General features: G+C 43.7%; 1 protein-coding gene across 18 annotated transcripts in view; it reads right to left on the reverse strand.

Moving 5' to 3' along the window:
* The window catches only part of RPTOR (regulatory associated protein of MTOR complex 1), a 397,394-nt gene that overhangs the window by 310,258 nt on the left and 66,460 nt on the right, over positions 1-20,676 (reverse strand). For all 18 annotated transcript variants that reach the window (XR_011423116.1, XR_011423115.1, XM_001489603.6 and 15 more), the window contains exon 2: positions 5,973-6,075. Coding sequence is in view for 16 of the 18 variants with exons in the window: in XM_001489603.6 (XP_001489653.1) it covers positions 5,973-6,075 (103 nt within the window). In the remaining 2 variants the exon portion in view is untranslated. The remainder of the gene's footprint in view (positions 1-5,972; positions 6,076-20,676) is intronic.

Below are 20,676 nucleotides of genomic sequence, written 5' to 3' on the forward strand. Positions count from 1 at the left end.
AGAGAAGGAGAAAGGCTCCAAGCAGTTACACAGTCCTCCTTCGGGAGAAACGGAGGTACTATATGAGAGGCCAGCGCCAATGCACAGAGAAAATAGGGTTTTAAACCAGAAGCCCCTAAGAGCAAAGGCTCTGGCTACAAGCACAGAGGTGAGCCAGAGCATATGGCAGCAGGTGCCCCTGACACCCACCATACCCAAGCGAAGCCCAGTGAATGCTCCAAGGGCTCAGCCCCCCACAGCTGAGCTGCTCCTTGGGCTCTTTGCTCTTGCCTCCCCCTGCAAAGCCCCCTCCCTCCATGTGGCCTGGCCTGATTCCTCCACCCCTAGCATCTTCTGAACTCCTAAGCCACTCCAGGTGGAGCTATCTCACAGGTGCCAGCCTTATCTCCCCAGCTACATCACAAGTGCCTTGCAAGCAAGGAGCACCACCCACATATCTTCAGGTACACCACTGTGCTTCACACCTAAGTTTTCACTTAATAAACATTTGTTGACCAACCTGACTGATCTATCAGTCCCAAGTCTGCTGTAAGAATCAAACAACAAAATCTGTGAAAGTTCTGTCTAGAGCTACGCAAAGGTCAACCATCACAATTTTCAGCTCATCTACCCAGGGTCTCTTAACACCCACGTTTGGGGAGGGGAGAAGAAGATACTTTTCTCTAAGGAATGAGAGAAAAAAACAAAGCAAAGAGCCTCCCAAACGTTTCCAGAGGATAACAGAATTTCCTAGCATCTGACAAACCTTTAGCATCCTTACCTCTTATGATACACGGCTACCATTAGCTAGCACATAAAAAATATCTCAGCTAAATTAGACTTCCTCCTGCTCAGCATTCCGCTCATCGATACTCTGCTTTCAAACACAGATATTTCACCAACAGGTATGGGGCACACACCGTTCTTTAGCGGGATTGTTTTCAGTATTACTGTTGTAGCATTTAACGTCAGGCCATAAAACAAAACAGCCTCTCCCCTGCTTCTCTGGAAAGAGACGAGTGTTACTTCCATGAAATAAAACATCATCTTATTACCTAGACGAATGAAGGGCAGGGGTGGGGAGAGGTGTTGACAGTCAGCATGTTAGAGCCCGGAAAATGCCTGACAGCTTTCAACGTCCACATCTTCGCTCATTCCCAACACGCCACTCAGGTCCATGCGCTCATTCCTTACTCCGCCGGAATCCCAAATCTGAGCCCTTCCTGTGCAAGAGCCACGGCAGCGAGGGGTAGCTGACTGTCAGTGAGGCCACGCAGTCGCTTCAGAGGAGCACAGTGCATCTCCACTGGTTTATTCTGGCAATAAAGGTTCCTGTCACCACCGGAAAACCTACGTGGCCACTGGATGAACACTTACACATACGTTCCCTGAGCCTCTGGAAGCAGTACTCTCTCCACCGTGTGAGGAGGCAATGCACGCACAGGTACACAAAAACAGACTGAAAAGTAGGAATCTATTTCTCAAGCTACCCACAGCCCGCGTGCCTGAGATCAGAGCAGTTCCAAGGAGCATGGTCTCCGTTGGTTGGACATGTGCCTGCAGCTGAAAAGCAATTAACTCCTAAACCCCCTGCCCCATGAACAGAGACCCCCACGCGCACAGGCCTAAGGTAAAGCACGCAAGACTCTCGGGTTGACACCTGATATATTTAATGTCTACTTTGTAAAATAAAATGAGAGACATCATGCATTTTACTACCAGACACCTGGTAGAGACAGCCAGCCCGGGTGGAGCAGCTGTCCCACTAGGCAGGCCCACGGAAGAAGTGGGTGCAGAAGACATGGTTCTTTCTCCTCTTTTAGAGTGAGCACACAGAACAAAGCAGAAGAGGTGCAGATGCAGGAAGCAGGTCAAGTTTCCACCCAGCCCCCTACAGCCTGCCTGGCCCCCAACTCTCACTCAACTGCTGCCACGGCTTGTGATAACGCCGACCTGAAACTCCTCATCAGTACCACCCGGCCCTGCTCCCACCTCTGCCTGCCCAGCAGGGTTTCTGTCACAGGAAGCACCCCTCCCAACACTCTCAGGGCCCTGGCTCTGCTCCTCTCCCTCTGGTCACTGCTCATTCTCAGCAGGTGACCTCCCTGAAGTCCCCTTCTCCAACCAGTAGGCCCTCCCAGCTGTCTGCTGGAAGCTGGCTCTACCCTGAGCATCCCAGAAGCACCTTAATCCCCAGCTGGTCCCCAACTCTCAATCTTAGTTACTGCTACATCATCATCCTTGGGCTGGCCAAGCCAGAAAAACCTAAAGCACTGGGTGAAAATGCTGAAATCCCTTCTTGAACAATCCTAAAGCCATTAGGTGCGTCTGGGCAAGGTTGGCATCTGCTCCAGGATGAGGGGAACTGTGGTGGCCTGGAATGAGCTGTCAGAGAAAGAAGGCATGTCCATGGAGAGGTGTCCCACATGGGGTGTTGGAGCCCAGGGAACGAGGAGGACAGACACCTGTGGGGAAACACTTGGTGCAGGATATAGGAGTCTGAGAGGGTGCTGACAGCAGGGATGAGAAGCTGGTTCACACAGCAGGATTCATCAAATTAGGAAATATATTAAGGATAAAGGATACCAAAGTTCTCACCGTCAGAAGAGGGAGTTACAAATATGGAATTCCTGTTGGGTTGGAATGAGAGGCATGAGTGTAAATGCACGTATATAGATAGTACAGAAATACAGATAGGAATGTGTGTATACACATAGAAACACATACACACATTATGCACACACATGCATGAATGTGTCCCCCTGCTCTGTCCAATGAGAGAGGTCCTGGGAACAACATCACTAGTTCCAGTGAGCACACCCGGCACCCAGATCCTGGGTTCTAAATTCCAGAAGCTACTAACAGGAGAAAAGGCTGATAGCAGGAATGGGGCAGGAAAGAAGAGGATGAGCCAGAGAGGAAGGAAGTACTCAAAGAACAATGGAAGCAAGACGGAAGGCCATATAAGCCCATGGGAATGTGTCCTTGCTGGCTAAATGGGAAACAAGTCGAGTACCAAGATAAATGACAGTAGTAACGAATTATAATCCACTGAATAAAAAAGGAACAATGAATTCAAACTGAATAAACTGAAAGTCTGATGAGGAGAGGAACATTTACACAGCCAAAGCACTACTTCCCCAAAATACTTATTAACTACAAAGAGGAAAGGGAGATTTCTCAGCAAGGAGTTCCAGCAGGCACCAACTTAATCAAGTGATAAGAGAGTTGCATAACTAGTAATGGGATAAACCAAAATCACGTGCCACCTCATAGGACACCATGGGAAGAAGGCAGAAAGAGGCATCATTGAGATTTAATCCTGAGGAAACATAAGGGAAGGTCCGCTAAACAAAGAGCCTGTGACCTGCTGAACAGCAAGATCATGAAGGTCAAGGAAAGACTGGGATCTTTGCTCCAGGTTGAATGAGACTAAATTAAGGGCCACGCATGATACTGAGCAGGGTTCTTGTGCCGTAAGGACATTATTGGGACAACTGGCAAACCTGGATGCAGTCTGAGGCTTACACGGTAGTACAGTGTGCATGTTAATTCCCTGATTCTGATGACCGAGTTGTGATTAGGAAAGAGAAATTCTCATTGGTAGGAATTGCACACTAAAGGATTCAGAGGTGATGGAGCATCATTCACCAGCTTACTCTCAAATGAATCGGGAAAAAACTGCTTAGTACTGCACTTGCAACTTTTGATTTTTTTTCCAAAAATAAAAATTAAAATACATACTGCTAGATACCACTGCAAATTGGCTGACTCAAATCTCTAGGATTCTTTTTTTCCTTACACCATATTGTTAAAATTACCATCACAAGGACCAGCCATACCCACTTTTTAACAAAGGCCAAAGGAAATTTTTCAACTTAGAAAAGGCATATGCCCTTCTGAACTCAAAATCCATTGAAATGATTACAAAGTAGATTATATTCTGAAATTGCAGAAAATTTTTTAAAACACAATATAAAAAAATCTATTCATTTGCTTGCTTCCTTCCAAGAAGGAAATAAGGAATCTGTTTCATTTTCATTAGCACTGTTCCATAAATACTGATCAAAGAGATTACGTGAGGTGTGACGGAGGGTTCTTCCAGTTCTTTTTATTAGAGGGTGGGGTAAAGGACCACTAGAGAATCTAATAAAAATCAAGCGTCCTTGGCCTGAAAGGTGCAGTTCTACGCTGACACCACCACCCCCACAATCCCACAGGGTTCACTCTCCCCAGGAGCACACCGGGATCCAGGTTGAGAAGCCCTATTCTAAAAAACCTAACACAGGAGTACTTAAAGAGGGAGAAAATAGAAAACAATTGATTAAATTCAGTTTGACAAGGGATAAATGAAGCGGAAACAGCCAGTGGTGGCTAATCAGAAGTCAATTTCAACAGGCACAGTCACCAGGAGATGGCAGAGGGCCAAGAAAGCAGCTAAGAAAACTGGCCACAGAAAACGATCACTGTCACTGGGAAGGGGACAAGGGGCCTAGGACTGTCATCGTAAGACACCCCCAAATAGTGAGACAAGCAAGTAAAGTGGGAAAAACTTTTTTCCAATTCAGATTAGAATAATTTGTCATTTTTATTTAAAGTCGATAAAGGGAATTTCTGCTTTTGCTTAGGATGGAGAAAGCTGGGAGAGGCGGACAGATGTTGCCCCCAATCCCATCAGTAAGAGAAAGGTGAATAATCAACAATGGAAACAAAGGAAAATCCACACAGACATGGCCTCATTGGTAAATTACACCAAAATTTAGAGAAGAAATAATACCCAATTCAATACAAACTCTTCCATAAAACAGAAAAGACGGGAATACTTCTCAACTCACTTCATGAGGCCAGCATTATCTTGGTACCAAAACCAGACAAAGATGTTGCAAGAAACGGAAACTATAGCCTGATATCCCTGATAAACAGAGACGCAAAATTCCTTAACAAAACACTAGGCATCACATCCAGCAATATAGAAAAAAGATAATACAAATTAGTTCAATTCTAGAACTTCAAGGTTGGCTCAACAACCAAAACTCAATGAATATAATTCACTACATCAACAGACTAAAAAAGAAAAGCCAGGGGCCAGCCCTGTGGCTGAGTGGTTGAGATTGCATGCTCCGCTTCGGCGGCCCAGGGTTTCACCGGTTCGGATCCTGGGTGTGGACATGGCACCACTCATCAGGCCACACTGAGGCGGCATCTCACATGCGGAGCCAGAAGGACCTACAACTAGAATAGACAACTATGTACTGCGGGGCTTTGGGGAGAAAGGAAAAACAAAAGATTTGCAACAGATGCAAATCAGGTGCCAATCTTCAGAAAAAAAAAACAGCCAGGTGATTATCTCAAGAGATGTTGAGAAAGCATTTTGTAAGGTTCAACATTGATTCTTGACAAAAACTCTTAGCAAACTGAGAAGAAAAGTGAACTTCTTACTTTATAAAAGGCATCTGAAAAATAACTCTGGCTAATGTCACACTTAATGGTAAGAGCCTAATGGTCAGAAACAAGTGAAGGTTACACACACTCTCATCACTTCCATTCAACACTGGACTAAAGATGCTCCGGGGAGGATGATGACAAAGAATTGAGCAGGCCTTCTTGTGCAACGAACTAGGACTCCTTGCTGTGGAAGTGAAGTACCTGCATACAGGTATCCGTCATTACATTTTAAGTGTATATAGCTACTATTATGTGCCAGATACAGGGCAAATTTAAATGAGAAAATTATATAATCCAACAGTCACTATTTTATTAATTTTCCTTGAAACACTTTCTCCACTACAAATCATAGTGAATGCATCTAAAATAACTTAAATGTTACGTAACTCCAAAAAGAAATAAAAGCCTCAGATTTACACATACTAGTGACAGGCCTCCACTGGCCCAGGGCAGTGGAAGACAAGGCCTGCCAAGCCCAGAACCGCTACAAAGTGACCTTCGAACACAGTGACCTTGGAGACAGGCTGTAAGGAGGGACCCATGCTTACCGATCCAGCATTCTAAGCGTGCACAGGGGGTGGTCTTCACCACATCTGGAGGGTCCACACCGACATTCAAGCACAAAACTAAGGCAACACTGACGGTCTTCATCTGGAAACACAACAGAAAAAACAAATATTTCAATGTGCAACTCACTGACGCAGCTGTTGCTAAAATGTCCCGGGAACAGACAAAGCCCTCTCCCCACCACTCTGCCTCTCCAGCCATTCTTCGCTCACCTACTGCCTGTGCCGCACGGTATTATTTCACAAGTGACTTCCATCCTGGAAGACGGGGTTTCAGAGTAAAGTGGGTGGATGGGGAGGGGCTCATGGCAGCAGAGGCCTTTTTCTCAGGCTCCCTTATGATACATTTCCAGAAGCAAAATTTTTTGATCAAAAGACATAAACATTTTAAGGCACTTGATATATTCTGCCAAATTACTTTACAAAAACTTTGTACAAATTTACACTCTGACCACCCTATCACTATTCTTGTTATGTAACATAGTTAAATCATTTGATAAGAGAAAAATTGTCATAGGGATTTAGTTTGCATTCTTCAGGATTAGAAAGGCTGAATTTTTTTTTCAAATATGTATTCACTACTTGTATCTTTTATCATTTGTGGATTTTCTAATCGTGTTTATACTGCCATTTACTTACTGGCATTAGTGATTTTTTCTGATTAATTTTCATATACTCTTTACATATTAAAGACTGAGTCCACATTATTTGTTGCAAATGTTGCCCTAGTCTGGCGTTTGTGACTGGATTCATTCCACACCAAAGCCTTGGGCCCATCATCGGATACAGCTTCCTGCACACCTGTTCCTTCTCTAGTGTCCCAGCCTCAGGAAACATCTGCCCCACCTACCCAGCTGCTCAAGTCAGAAATCTGGGACCTATCCTTCCTTCAATTCGCTTTTCAACAAACATTCATTGAGCACTACGACATAACAATCACTATTTTTAGGTGCTGAGGATACATCAGTAAATCAAAGAAATAAGAATCCTTGCAGGGAGGGGAGAGAGGACATTTCAGATAGGGCTACTGAGAGCCTGAGAGGTGCGAGGGCTATCTGAGCCAAGAGTTACCGGCCTTGACTCCTCCTCCACCCTACTCCTGGGCACCAGCGCCCGCCTTGGACTCAGCGCTCCATCTTTTTTATCCTACCACCTAAAAGTCTCCTGACTAATCCAGTTCACTATCTCCCTGCTCCAAATCACCACCAAGTCTGAGCTGTGCTCCAATCACTTTCCCGTCCGGGCTCCAAGCGGCGGCAGAACCATGCTTTAAACACACTGGCTCACTACCCAGTTTTCAATCACTCCTCAGACCTTCAAGATTTACGCCTAAGCTGCTCAGCACGGCATTAAAGCCTTGTAAGACCCAACTCCCGCCACGCGCTCCACTTCGAGGCTCCCCGCTCTGGTTCTTCAGTCGCTTCACATCTTGGGTCCACTCGGCACGCCCACGGGGCCTTCAAGCACACAGTTCTCACTGGCTGGAAGGCTCCCTCCTCCAGCTTCCTCATCTCGGACTCTCTCCAGCTCTCAGTCAGACATCCATTCTGAAGGAGGCCATCCCCCGAATCCCAGTCAGGGCAGCGCCTGTGTCAAAGCCACCACGGCGTCTGTGCTTTCCTCCTGGCAGAGCTGGCCCTGCTCACCCTCCTCCCTCAGGGGACCTGCAGCTCCCCCGGGACTGAGCTGCCTCGTGGGAACCCACAGTTGGCAGAGACCGCGGCTGGGCACCTATCTGCCAAGCGAGCGAACACATGGGTGGCTCCCAGTCTTCTGACTTGGTTTACATTTCACCCTTTAATCCACCAGGATGTTGTTTTGGTACATGATACAAGATGAGGATTAATTTTTTCTCAAAAAATTATCCAACTATATCAATTCCCCCTGTTAAATAATGTCCCCCAAATTCACAAATTTGCAATGACTCCTTTAGCATATATTAATTCCCAGAGAGACCAAATTCTATTTCTGGGTAATCAAATTTATCCCATTAGCCTATCAACCAATACTTCCACTGGTACCACATTGATTCAAATACTTTATCTTTACAACATTTCACAATACTTGGAAGGCCAGCTTTTCTTCCTCACAATTTATTTTTTACTTTTACTTAGCTATATTTATATTCATGTATTTTTTCCCAAATTAGTCAGTTATTCAACTTTTTAATCCCATAGAGATTCTGACTAAAGTCACATTGAGCTGCATATTGATAATACTGATAATTTTAAATTGTCTTCTTTGATCTAATAATTCCATATATGAGAATTTGTCATAGGAAATACAAAAAATAATGATAATAATAAGGGAGAACATCTATGTGTAAAGATTTTCTTCACAGCATTTCTCATCATGGAAAACAAGTGGAAATGACTTAAATTTTAAGTAAATAAGGAATGTTTAACCACAGCATTATATATACTCTTAACAGAATGATGCTTAGATTAAATTCTTATAATGTTAAATGAATAAAAATAGATTCAAGGGGCTGGCCCAGTAGCACAGTGGTTAAGTCCACGCACTCCACTTCAGCAGCCCAGGGTTCACAGGTTCGAATCCTAGGTGTGGACCTACACACCGCTCATTAGGCCACACTGTGATGGTGTCCCACATACAAAATAGAGGAAGACTGACACAGATGTTAGCTCAGCGACAAGCTCCCTCAAGCAAAAAGAGGAAGACTGGCAACAGATGTTAGCTCAGGGCCAATCTTCCACACACAAAAAAAAAGAAAAAAAAAATAGATTCAAAATACAAAAAAAATTGCATTAAACATATAAATTAAGTTTGGCAAGAAGTGACAATCTCATAATATTCTATTTTTCTATACAGAAACATAGTATGATTCTCTCTTTTAATTTTTCTCAGCAATTAAAGTTCAAAGTTTTCTTCACCAAAAAGTTCCGTATGTTTCTCTTAAGATTATTGCTAGATACTTCATGAATATTTGGGGGAAATATAGTTCTATACATGTATTTTCCCCATAAAAGCTTCTTGTTGATAATTGCTGATACTTTCCTTTAGTTACTTCACTAAATTCTTCATTAACTTCATTAACTTTTTGGTGATTCTCTCTGGGTTTTATAAGTATACAAATACACTGCCTATGAATAATGATGAGTCTAGCTCATTCTTTCCAATCGACCATTCCTCTTTTTCTGTTTTAGGTCATATGGAATTGCCCAGAACTTCCAAAATAGTATTATTTTGATGTACTATCATCATAAATGATGATAGTAGTGATCTTGGCACTTGGTTTAATGAAATTGTCATAAACGTTTCATAATTAAGAATGATGATGGCTACTGATTTGCAATCTAATCTTTCTCACATCAGGAAAAGATTCCTCTGTTCAAAACAGAATTTAAAGTTGGGAGGGAGGAAGTATTTTAGTCTATCTCTCCCAACACTTAAGAAAAACCAAGTAATTATTAATGATAATATCACTTTTTAAAGGAGTTGTACCCCCACCTCCAGAGACACGCTGAAGAACAGTATCTTCCCATATACACATGACAGAATCTTGTTATGAACCGCAAGAAACAAATGGTCCCTTACCTACTGTCAGGAGAAAAGGTTGAAATCAACCAGAGAGCAACAAAAGTTATTGTATTTGTTAGTCATTGTCCAATTATTTAAGTGACTGGTAATAATTACATACAGCTGATCAATTATTTTATAGCAAACTCAGCCTTTGAGGATAAACTGCTTAAAACTAGAAGGTCCATGGACACATTTCTGTGGTCTTCCTGCAGTCACGGCGAATAGCTATGAAGACCTGCTCTACAACAGTTTTAAATCAAGGGCATTTCTTCCATCCTTTGCACCATGAAACTTTCAGGTCTCAGGGAGGCGTTGATTCAAACTCTGGGGCAAGTCTCAAGGAAAATGGTGCTTTGCTCATAGTCATCCCTAGGTCCCCTCCAGATGGAAGGGAAGCCTTCCATAGAGAAAATTATCTACACTGAGCAGGTCTCTATCATTTTCCAATAGACTGTCTGCGCCACCACAGCTTAGCTGGTTTCCCAAGTTTCTCACTTTCTCCTCCCCCTGCAAAGAGAACAACTCTTAAGCTGTTACGTTCCTTTCACGACGTCCAGTGGAAGGTCTCCTTTAAGGGACAGCCTCCTCCACTGCTCCTCAGGTCAAGCTCTACATCTGGCTGCGTGAATGCCTTCCACGCCCACTGTGGATGGCCTGGCAGTGCCTCTCTCCTTGCATCCACATCCAGTACCCCCATACGCAGCCCAGGAGAAAGACAGGGGCTGCTGGGCTGTGAGTGCTCAGTAACTCACCTCAGTCTCTCTTCCTCTCACCTCCAGGAAGTTTACAGCCAGTCTCATGCCCGGTCATTTCTGATCACTTCTGAGCAAGAACGGCCTCCACTTATTAATGCTTACTCCCTAACAGGCACTGTGCCAGCAGCCGGAGCTCTCCACCTATTTTAATCCTTTACCAGAAGGCCATGAACCAGGTGGTTGTGTCTGCACTTTACAGAGGCATGGAGGGAGGAAGGAATTGGGGTGGAGGCACAAGGACTAAAGCCAGGTCACTGGGATTTCACAGCTCCATTGCTGGCATATCTGCTTTTGCCTCTTAACCTCTTTGGGGTCAGGGAGGCGGTGCAGGATGAGGCAGGATGCTTAGGTAGCATTCCAAACATCTCTGGTTATAATCCTGTTTCTTCTACCTCAGCTGACACTCTAGACAAACTACATTCCCTCCACCTCTACAACTGCAGTTACTAAACTTAAAAAAAAATTCTCAGTAAAATAAATAATTTGATTTGGTTATAAAAATTCTTTTCTCTGAAGCTTTCCAAGTCCTTAGACAGAAATACTAACGGAAGAGCAAGAACCACTCTTTAGTCCTACGAGACGGCTGTAAAGGGCCTCACCTCGCCATGCCTTCAGCGAGCGAGGTCTTCATCACCAAACCAGTGTTACTCAGACCAACGACTTGTCTGTGGCTGCTTTAAAGGAGAGCATGGCCCTCAGACAGAAATGTACAGTCAGCTGCCATCCATAAAGGGAGACAGGAGAGGAATTCATTTGATTCATCCTTGCTGATACAAAAAAGCAAACTCTACACCCTGCATTATACCTTTTAAGAAAAGAAGAAAAAAGTCTCAAGAATATATTGACATATGAACTAGAAAAACATATTGGTCTAACACCTAACTACCAATTTAATTCCACAACTGGGCAAAAGACATTACCAATAAATATCCTTAAGCCCCTCAAACATGTCTTGTGTTCCCCTGCAAATTATAATGGTCTTGGCCTGATTTCAAATATGGTGAATTTTAAATTCTTAGCTACACCTTAAAGTGTCATTTTGGTATTTTATTTTCATTTCTATGGTAATCTCATTCCAAAAATTCTAGATTAATGGTTTTTAATAATACAGTTATAGCACTAAGAAAATGTAAGGGCTATCAAATTTAATGTGCCAAAAATTGCATAATAGTACATAAAATAACCATTTGGGACTTTAAAACATTTCTTCTCCAATGCAATATAATTGAAGACGACAGAGTTATATTCCCAGAGGTTAATTCTGAATTTGAAAAGAGTATCCATTTGAGAAGCTATATAACATGCAGTGATGGCTGAAAATGTGTGACCTTGGACATGTCAGCTAATGCCAATCTCCCCCGAACAATTTCCCCACCCTTAAAGAGACGGTGGCTGCAGACGATCTCTTGGGCCCTGAAGACATCTCCAGTCCTAGAGTTTTGACTCAGGACTCATCTCTGCAGCCGTACTGGAAGCATGGCAGCATGCTGCCCTATGATTCTGGGCCCACCGCAAAGGTCTCCACGTTACCTCGGATATGAGGTGGGAAAAGCTGGGACAGTAGGGCAGCAGGGGCCTGATGCTATTGTAACAGCCTGGGCAGTTTCTTGTACAATCCTCTGGCGTCAGCTGTGTTTTGAAATTCAGAATTTTTCAGATTTACAAAAGGTTGATATGGTACAGACCCCATTTCTCATATAACACACCCAGGAGAGCACAGAGCAACATCCAGTATTCAAAACCATTAAATTTCCACAGTGAGATGCACACATATCTACTAGCCACAGAATAAATAGAGACTACCAGGGGCCGTCCCGGTGACATAGTGGTTAAGTTTGCGTGCTCCACTTAGGTGCCTGGTGTTCACGGATTTGGATCCCAGGCGCTATCTACACACAGCTCATCAAGCCATGCTGTGGCGGTGTTCCACATACAAAATCAAGGAAGACCGGCACAGATATCTGCTAGCTCTGTGACAATCTTCCTCACCAAAAATAAAATAAAAAATAAAGATTACCAACAGGCTCAGATCAGTCCGCGTCTAGTTTTGCCACCAAATGAGCTGTGAAAACATTTCCAGTGTTCTGAGTTTTTTGGATTTCAGAATTGCAGAGAGGGGCCTGTGGACCCAGATCACCACCCCTACTTGGAAGCCCCTGCATACTGAAGTGCTGTCACCTCATGGATTAAAAATACATTAATGCCTGTCACCATTCAAAGGATTCAAAACAAAATCACAAGGGATTCCTCTATTGGTTTCTTCCTACTTAATCGATCTGATAAACCATGTATTTTTTAAAAGATACAATGACCAAGTGGCACAACCAAACCCGAATATAAATTCACAGGCTGATATGCAATATTCACAGGCTGACATCCAAGTTGTTACTGCAGAATAAAGAAATTACATACGTTCCACTGGTCTATCACTGCCTTCCACTCTCCATATTGAGAGCGTGACTCACTCCTTATTCCTCCCAACATAAACAACTGAGCAATGGAAAATAAATAGAAAGCAAGACTGAGGTTTGCCATATATGCCACAACATTCAGTATTCCCGTTTGTCTGAGGCAAAGCCACCCAATTCCCAGCAGTGCTCATTAAGATTCAGAGCAACAAGCAAAATCTTTGAGCAGAGCTGAAGCTATACAAATGCATAATTTATAAAGAAAGTCAGAAACTAGAACATACAGCAGACAGAGTAGACACACCACAGGAGGCGGGGGCGGGGGTGGAGATCAAATTGTTGAAGAAAAGGAAAAACCGGTCCACTTCCTAACTCCCATCCCAAAGACTGCCAGAAAGAAGTGAACAGTCAATTTAGCAAGCAGCACATCTGACGGAATTTTTGCAACCAAAACCTGTGATACGAAACAAGATCCTCATCGCCACCAGCTCCTGTGTGAACTTGGGCGATTCCCTATCTGTATATTCCTTTGTTCATTTCAACAGGAATTGGAAATGAGGGGAGCGGTTCTGGAATTCATGAGCCCAGTTTGTTACCTTGAGCCAGAAGCCTAATTTAGGTTTAAGCACTCTTTTTTTAGGGCAATTTCTGTCTAGAGTTCCCTGCTTTTAAAATCTACCTCCACTCCTGTAAAACGGCCTCATGAAAGGGGAAGAGACGAGAGAGAACTTTTCCACAGTGAAAATCAGAAAGTCTTGTCCACTGCTATCCTCTCAAATCTGTGTAGAGTTCCCCCTTTCTCACCCCTTCCTACTTCATGCAAATTGCTCAGGACACCGGCATCACAGATCCTGGAGAAATTCAGGTTTCTAAAGATCAAATTAAAGAACTACATACAAGATAGGTTTATTATAGAGATCCGAACTGCTTTAAACAACAAAGAAATCCCTTCTTAAAGAAACTCTATACTGAATCTTTTTGTAATTCCTTCATGAAACAAATGGTCTCCCCTGGCACCACCATGGCAAACCTGGACGGCTGTGACAGGGGTTCTGTCAATGACACGCCCACACTCTAGAGGCTCAGCTGGAGAAGCCGGTCTACTCAGCACTAAGAGCTGAGGGAGGAACAAGAATGGCTTCTTCGCCTTTTCTTGTAACACCTTATGAGGTGAAATTAAAAAAAAAAAGAATCCAACTAACTATTCAGTCTCCTTACCTAAAAAGTGAAAATAAAAATACTTATTTGTCACAGAGGGATAACATTAAGATACAGTCATGCATCGCTTAACAATAGGTAAACATTCTGAGAAATGTGTTGTTAGGCCATTCTGCTGTTGTGCAAACATCCGAGTGTACTTACACAAACCTAGATGGTATAGTTTTCTCCACCCCTAGGCTATATGGTACTGATCTTATGGGATCACCACAGTATATGTGGTCGTCATTGACCTAAACATCGTTATGCGGTGTGTGACCGTAGATATACTTACAAATTAACTCTAAATAATTCAACAATATAAAGTCCAAATATGGTCAACTTTATTCTGTTGAAGCCTAAGGGTCCTACTTGAAGGGCATAATTAAATGACGTATGTTAAATGATGGCATATGATGGCATATTACACCACCTTTAAAAACAAATTTTCAGGTTGCACAACTCTGCTGGTGAACTCTGTTGGTAAACAGTGAAACTGGTGGTACGAAAATTATATCCCAATAAAGCTGTTAAAAAAGACATATTTTCAAAGAACGTTAAATGGCATGGGATGTATCGAAAGATAACCGAGTGAAAAGAGGGGGACACAACACCATATCCATAATTATTATTCCAAATGCGTAAATATACATATGCAAAGGAAACAGGGCCAGCCCTGATGGTCAAGTGGTTAAGAGCTAATGCTCCTCCTCAGCTGGGGTTCGCTTCCCAGTCAGGGAACCACACGACCCTGACCACACCACCCATCTGTTAGTTGTCAGACTGTGGCGGCTGCACGTTGCTGTGATGCTGACAGCTACGCCACAGCTATTTCAAATACCAGCAGAGTCACCCATAGTGAACAGGTTTCAGTGGAACTTCCAGACTAAGATAGACCAGGAAGAAGGACCTGGCCACCCACTTCCAAAAACAACGGACACGAAAATCCTATGAATAGCAGCAGAGCATTGTCTGATTGAGCGCTGGAAGGTGAGAGGATGGCGCAAACAGACTGGGCAGGGTTCTGCTCCACTGTACACAGGGGTGCTAGGAGTCAGAATCCACTCGACAACACTAATGAAAAGGACAAAGAAAGAGAAAACAAGATGCCACAAATGGTTGTGATCTCTGAGGAGCAGAATATGTGGATGGTTCCTCTTTTCTTCTTTGTACTTGGCCCTTCTGTATGAGTATTTTCAAATTTTCTACCATAAATATATGTTTTTTCTATAAGCAGGCAGTTATTTCTATAAGATAAAAATGATTTTATCACAATAGTCAAGGACTTTTTTATATGTATGCACGTATGTATATATAATTTTTACTATATTCTGAAGATATAGAAAATAACTTGCTCGGTTAGCTGAAGCTTAGACTAGTCTCCAAGGCAATGAGTGAGCTGGGCTGGGGTGAGGAAATACAATGCAAGTAACTCCAAGATGCTCACAGAGACAGAACTATGGGTTCACTTCCTCCCGAGAACGCCGCTCACCAAACTGAACAGAGTCCTCATCATCAACGAATACCTGTTCTTGGCAGAACGAGTAGAGCTAAGGGCTCTAATCTATTTTTTCTCTACTCCTTCCCAGTTTAGGACACAAGATAAAGCCCACTGCTAAAACTTCTTTCAAGAGAACAAGATTTTCCAATTCAATAAATAGATTGGTTTCAAGGCTCTTTAGAGACTTCTTTTATTTGATAAAACACTGGACTGCTGCTTTACTACTCCTAATGTAAATGAAAATTAGCAGCAGCAGCATGGGACTGAGTCATTCATTCAGGACTAATTTTTCTTCCACTCTTCATTATCCAGGAATATGTTACCCATGGTACAGACTTCATAAAAACAATCCCAAGGCAAACAAAACCATGCAGAGCTCCCAGAGCAGCTAAAGAAAGACACTCACAGTGACTGGAACACGTGGATAACAGGCATTTCACAACATAAAAGTCTGAGGATGCTAAGGGTGGCTGCTTTCTTCTGCTTCCCTCCAGCCTCTTCACTGGGCCAACCTACCTTATGAAGCATTGCTCAAAGGTCCCACAGCTCCAAATGGAGGGTAAAGTAGATTCTGATAACAGAGGCCCCGAAGAGGATCGCAACCAGCTGGCAAGTGGGCCCTACTAAATTTGTCAAGAGAGAAGTGTGGCTAAAAGGATGTTTTCAGGAAGACTAACTCACGACCATAACTAACATTTACTTAGAAAGAAAGAGAGTGGAGGCAGGGAAATTAGCCAGGAAGCTGTTATAGTGAAATAAAAAGGCCTTCACTAGGTGTGGCAAGAGTGGGAAGGGACAAGGGAGAAAGAAAGAAGCCCCTATTTCAAAGAGAACAGGCGATAGCATGTGCTGCTAAGTAGGTATCGGAGATGAAAGACAGGTAAATCAAAGGTCTCGCACGGCTGAAACTCCACAAGCCCCCACGGGGAACTGCGGGAGACACCTGCCACCCGTAGTTCCCCACAACCTCTTTAACACCTTGCGTACACCCTGATAACTTCCTATGCTATGGGTCCTACCTTCCCAAGGTAGAAAACACAAACAATTCTGTCTCAGACTTTGGCAGCTAAGGAGCCAGCGTGTGTCTGGGACTCCTCCAGCCGATGCACCTTCCCAAGAATCAGGTTCCGAAGCCAGCAGTGCCAAGCCACCGCTCCACAGGGAGGAGCAAGGCAGAGGCACCTGGCTCTTGAGGGTGGCAGCAGCAGGACTTCTAGGTTCCTCCCAATGTCCCAGTTGTTCAGCAGCCACAGAAGCCCCCTTGGGGGTCTTTGTAACTTCAAGGTCTGGCTCTGGGTCCTCCCGGAGATCCTTCAACAAATTTCTGCTTAACCTAGACAGCATGGATTCTAATGTCTGTAACTATGAATCCCCAAGGCCCTTCAGGGGAGAAACATTCAGAAGCCCAAATCATTGCTGGATTTAACTATATGGGCATCTTGTAATAATCACCAACTCAGGCATCATCAAACCAGGGAACTGAAGATACACACGGATTTTGCCAAGTGCTACTATCCCAACAAGCATGCCTGTTACCTCCAGTCTCACGCAGACTAGCTGACCATATCTGAGGGAAGGAAGAAGGAAACGAAAGGTCAAAGCTGACCCATCACTGGACCATCGCCATCACGAATCCTCCCAGGTCCTGAACACACTCAGTCTGAAGGAACCAAAAGTAGCATCTTGACCTCGCACTAATTTGATCTAAAACTGGTGCTGGCAACTCCTTTACATCTGGACGGCAAGTCTGGAGGTGGGAAGGTTCTGGAGGTTCCTGCAAGAGGGCCAAGTAACATCCAAGAGAGCCGACGGCAGGCCTGAAGCTTCAGGAGCAGGAACAGAAGCAGCAGCTGGGGGAGGGAGAAGCGGGGCCACAGGCTGCCTGCAGGAGGTTGTCAATGGCTTTTTCTGCCACCTAAAAACCTCCTCTTAATAAAATAATATCAGAACTCCTCCCACGACCCAATTATTCAAAGGAATTCTAAATGAGAAATTGCCGCAGGACAGGGCCAAAGGTGGAAAGGATTATAAACATGAAATACCAAACAGTAACATTTCAATTTCTTTCAAAGTCGTGTTGATAAAGGTGATAGCACACAGGAATACTCTTTGGGAATTATCGACTCCTAAGCCAAGTTGACAGCAAACCATGGTCTATAGTCAAGCCCATGGCCCAGAATTCAACAAAAGGCAGTGCAGCTCACAACCTCTTCATCAGCTGCTTCAAAGCCTCTGGCCACTGTAGCTGTAACGACCTGAGTGCTGAGGTCCTACAGCTGCCATCCCCACCATCACCATCCCCACCATCACCATCCCCACCATCACCACCCCCACCATCACCACCCCCACCATCACCACCCCCACCATCACCATCCCACCATCACCACCCCCACCATCACCATCCCCACCATCACCATCCACTGTGTACACTTTTTCTTGACACTCTTGTGAACTCTGACTGCCGAAAATATTTTTTCTTTTACATTCACTATTGCTCTGATCTCAGAAACAAGAGCAAAAACACAAAACACACCCAAATGAAGAAGGTCCCATTTCATCAACACCTTGGTGCCACATTTGAACAAAGCAAAACCTAAACAGGGGTCTTCAAATCTGATGGGTTTTTCTCCAAAGACAACCAAGCATAAGGATCAAATATTCCTGAAGGAGCCATAAAAATTACTAGTTTCCAACAAAACTTATTATTTAAAAGAAAAGGAAAGAAAACAAACTAGATTTAGTGCTGGTGACAAAAAAAATCTCTTCCTGATATAGTAATTTTAAAGAAAAATCCAAGCAGAGCCTCAAAAACACATTTAGAGTGGTTATTTTTTCTTTTAAAAAACAAAAAGCAAAAATAATTTCAAAAACAACATCCTTGAGGAAACAGTTCAAACGCGAATCAAGGCAAGGCCTCTGAACCACTGAAGATGTGTCCCTTCCTCAGGAGGCCACCGCTCCGCCCCACCCACCGCTGACCAAGCAGGCCTCTCAGACAGCAGCACCAGGCTCAGTGAGTATTTATTCATGGGTGGACCCTCCTGGACTGCAGGCGTGTCCACTACATGTTGTCATCTTTGAAGCCCCAGCACCTGGGGCCCTTGCTGACAATTCCTGGATAAACGTGGGAAAGAGAGAGGGAGAGTAGGGCTTTTTCAGAAGCTAGATGACAATCAAGGACCACCCCACTACTCCAGCAGTATCTTTGAGAGACCCTTCACAAACACCTGGAAGAAAGTCAACATCCTACTCAAGTTCTATGACAAGAAATCCACGAACACAGCCACCCCTGAGCAGGGGGTTGAGTGCGGAGATGGACAACTCATCATCTTTGAAATCATAATGCTACCTCAGTAATGCTCACCACTGTGAAACCACAGAGGATCACCCAGATCCACTTCGGTCTTCTTCAAAGTGTCCGTATACAAATGCTATTACATACTATGAGCATATTTTTATATGCATATTTATGCTTATAGAAAAGGCGGCACAGAGATAGGGATTCTGACTAGTCATTTCAAAATGTCTTCATCAAACACCTGTGGCATCAGAGGGAGTCATGGTCTCAGGGGATATCTTCCAGGGAAAGGGAGATCCACGTCAGATTTCCTTCCAGAAATGCCCAACGGAAAAGCTTCGAACTCACTGTCTGACAGAACTGGAGAAGGCTATGCAGGGAAAAGTGACATTTGACCTGAGTCTGGAGAGAGAATTCAGAGGCCAATAAGGAGTGCCAGGCAATACAGGCCAATAGGAGCAGAAGCAGGCACGTGGCCAGGCTCTCCAGGAGGAGCGGTGACCAGAGGCTGCATGACACCAGAAGAGGCGCGCTTCCTCTACAGGAATGGGGTCCACGGAGGGTCCCTGGCTCTGGGGAACTGTGGTGATGTTTATGCACTGTGAAATTTGAGTTGCTTTTTGGTTCTTAATACACACATGCACTAATGTATATTATTTCCCCCTTAAAATTTCCACCCACATTATAGCCTTTCATCTTTGACGTGATTTTCAAATCAGCTTAAAAGTTCAAAGAAAAGTACTTCTATCTATAACACAACACAGGGTTCAGAGAAAAAATTAGTCACGTGGAGAAGGTTGGGAATCAGAATGGCTTCAGATATCTCAACACAGAAGATTTCCAACCTAGAATTTAAGAACTAGTAAGTCAATTAAGGGTGATGACAGAGTAAAATTAAGACTCATACAGAAAACTGTCCTATGGTGGAATGATAGAAAGTTCTCTTCTAAGTTAAAAACTGATCACCTCAGTAACACAATGTGAAGTAATCAACAACACCTAGAAGGCATTCTTGCCCAAAAGGCTTAACCTGAATATAATCATACCTCTGGATTAAACTTCTGGTTTGAAAGAATTGCAGGGGATAGAGAAACAAGTTAAATGATCCCACGAAGAAACAATCAGCAAAACCTAAATGTGGGATATTGCCCAACACAACCAGCCTGGACCCCTCCTCAAAAAGTCAGTGTTGCTTTTTAAAAAAAGTTCTAAATTTAGAAAAGACTAAAGAGACATAAATAAATGTAATGAGTAGATCTTGTTTTTTAAAAAACACAGCTATAACAGATGCAATGGAAGAGCTGAAGAAATCTGAATCCAGACGAGACACTGGGTGTCACTGCGGAAGAGGCGCTGGCGCTCAGGAGCGGCGTCAGTGCTGCGTTAGGAAGGAGGAGATGCACGCAGAAGTGTTCAGGAGGAAAGAGTCGCGGTGTGTGCCACCTACTTTCAAACGACTCAAAAATAAACAAAAATGTAAGAAAAATGGCAAATATGGCAAAATGTAAACAACGGTTGGCTCTAAGTGGAGCCAACTGTGAAGACCAATACCCTTCTTTCAATTCCTCTAGCTGTATGGAAGCTTTTCAGAATAGAGACTTGGAAGCAACCTTTAGGGAAAAAAACAAAACTGATCACAAGAACCCAAGCAAAAATATATTCTATTGCTCAAAACTAGTTTCCAGGTAATAAAAGGGATTTTAGTTTCCATGAAAGGACAAGTTCTGAAAACGATTCCACTCAGCAGACTGCACCAACATCCGCACCACTCTGAAAACCAATAGAAAAGCAGAGGGGCAACAACACCCAACGTCAGACACACTTTCTGCCTTTCTTGCTAAACAGGTATGTTGCATGACAGCACCTTCAGTACGACACTAAGCCTGTAAGTCCAAGAAATTTCTGGGTTTTCCTTCAGGAGTGAATTCTAACACGTCAGGGAAAGCAATGCACCCTCTGGCCTTCTCTTTCTCAGTAATACAGG

Source organism: Equus caballus, chromosome 11 (assembly GCF_041296265.1).
Source record: "Equus caballus isolate H_3958 breed thoroughbred chromosome 11, TB-T2T, whole genome shotgun sequence".
NCBI lineage: Eukaryota > Metazoa > Chordata > Mammalia > Perissodactyla > Equidae > Equus > Equus caballus.